Raw genomic sequence first — 1,835 nt, 5'->3', positions numbered from 1 at the left:
TCGAGCTTTTAGGGACGCACATGGTTGTATTGCAGAAAGTCAGCATGAATACAAACAGAAGGTCCACTAATGTCTTTCATTTCACAATCAACAAACCTGTAACAACCAAGTTACATATGGCCTTATATTAGCTCAATACACCAACAAATAATTCCACCTTAATAATGGACTGGTGTTGACCGATTTACAAATGGATCACCCACTAATTAGAAACTTTTTCTAAGGCACTGTTAACAAATAAACAATATGTAAAGGATCATAGTGAAAAGTGTGAAGGGCTGTAGGCAACATAAGGTACTAAAAGGCGGCTCTCAAGTCAATTTCTCTGTCTGTCTGCAACTTCTTTCGTCTTTCCTTTTCTCTTTCTGAAATTTCGTTTTGTTTATAAAGCCTCAAAACTCTCACCAACTAACCTCATTCATTTCATTTCCATTTTATCTGAAAACCCGAAACAAAGAAAATCTCAGTGACGAAATGGAGATCATGATACCGATGCAGAATACAGAGTTTAATTTTGATAGTGGGTGTTCAACACCTTACATGAGTGCACCATCAAGTCCTAAACGTTTTGGTGAATATTACAGTGCTCCAACAAGTCCAATGCGGGCTTCAATGGTGTACCAAGAATATCAAGAGTACAACAGATACATGAATTCTACTTCTCCTGCTGCTTCTGTTATTCCTTCCGAAGATGATTTTGCGTTTGATTTTGATGGGAAATCAGAAAAAACTTCTCTTACCGCTGCTGATGAACTTTTTCATGGTGGAAAAATCAAACCTTTAACGTTTCCAATGCGTTCTCAACTCAGTAATGAGTCAACTCATAAAAGTTCAGTTTCATCACCAAAATCACAAGGAAAGAAGATGTTTTGGGAATCATTTACTCCAAGAGAGAAAAAAGATTTCAACCCGTATTCTGATTCAACCGATTTGACTCGTAAAAGCTCTGATCAGAACCGAGGAAGAGGAAGAAATCCTACAAAGTCTAATGCTCCTTTATCTTCAAATTCATCATCAAGATCACGTAGAGAAACTAGATCACTTTCTCCACTAAGGGTTGCTGAATTCTCTTCTTATGTACAACAACAACAAGAAGAAGAACAGAACAGTAAAGAGCAATCCATTTCATGGAATTCAAAGAAATCTGATTCAACATCATCTTCTTCTTCACTAAAGGGTTCGAGAAAATGGAGAATTAGAGACTTCTTATTGTTCCGTAGCGCATCAGAAGGTAGAGCATCAGATAAAGATCCATTAAGAAAATACACAGCTTTAACTAGGAAAAATGAAGATGATCGAAACTCCAGTTTCCGGTCTATTGATAGTACGAGTTCAGTTTCAAGAAGAAAAGGAGGAGGATCGGCGTCAGCTCATGAAGTTCATTACAAAGTGAATCGGGCGGTTGTTGAAGAATCAAAGAAGAAAACGTATTTGCCATATAAACCAGGACTATTAGGGTGCATTGGGTTTAATCCAACCGCTTATGGATTATCACAGAGGCTTTGAAGATTTTTAATTTTAATCTCAACTCAAGAAAAAGTATATTAATTTTTTTGTTCAGCATTTGTAGATTTTTTCATATGGGTTTGTTATTTAATTATAAATTAAAGAAGGAAAAACTAATTACAAGAGATTAGTTAATCAATATTTGTACTGTAATCTTTGGTATGGATAGTCTTATCCACTGAACTTGAAATTGAATACTAAAATGAACTCGTTATCAAACTACTTCCTAGAAGTTGCTTTTATTATTCTGCAATTACCTGCCATTTGTTTTAAAATTATTTCTTCTGTTTTGATGCCATTTATTTGTAAATTATTTTCACATTTTGGAT

General features: G+C 35.0%; 1 protein-coding gene across 1 annotated transcript; it reads left to right on the top strand.

Annotated features, from left to right (window-relative positions):
- The first annotated feature begins 474 nt into the window (after positions 1 to 474).
- LOC113359731 lies at positions 475 to 1,506 on the top strand. The gene has a single exon (XM_026603317.1). The coding sequence runs from the start codon at positions 475 to 477 to the stop codon at positions 1,504 to 1,506; it is 1,032 nt and encodes a 343-aa protein (XP_026459102.1).
- The last annotated feature ends 329 nt before the right edge of the window (positions 1,507 to 1,835 follow it).

The sequence above is a fragment of the Papaver somniferum genome, chromosome 3, assembly GCF_003573695.1.
Source record: "Papaver somniferum cultivar HN1 chromosome 3, ASM357369v1, whole genome shotgun sequence".
NCBI classification, from domain to species: domain Eukaryota; kingdom Viridiplantae; phylum Streptophyta; class Magnoliopsida; order Ranunculales; family Papaveraceae; genus Papaver; species Papaver somniferum.
The sequence above is the reverse complement of the archived record's forward strand: the minus strand, read 5'-3'. Positions and strand labels throughout refer to the sequence as shown.

Coding starts and splice junctions, on each gene's coding strand:
- LOC113359731 (XM_026603317.1), top strand. CDS start 475: ATGGAGATCATGATACCGATGCAGAATACAGAGTTTAATTTTGATAGT.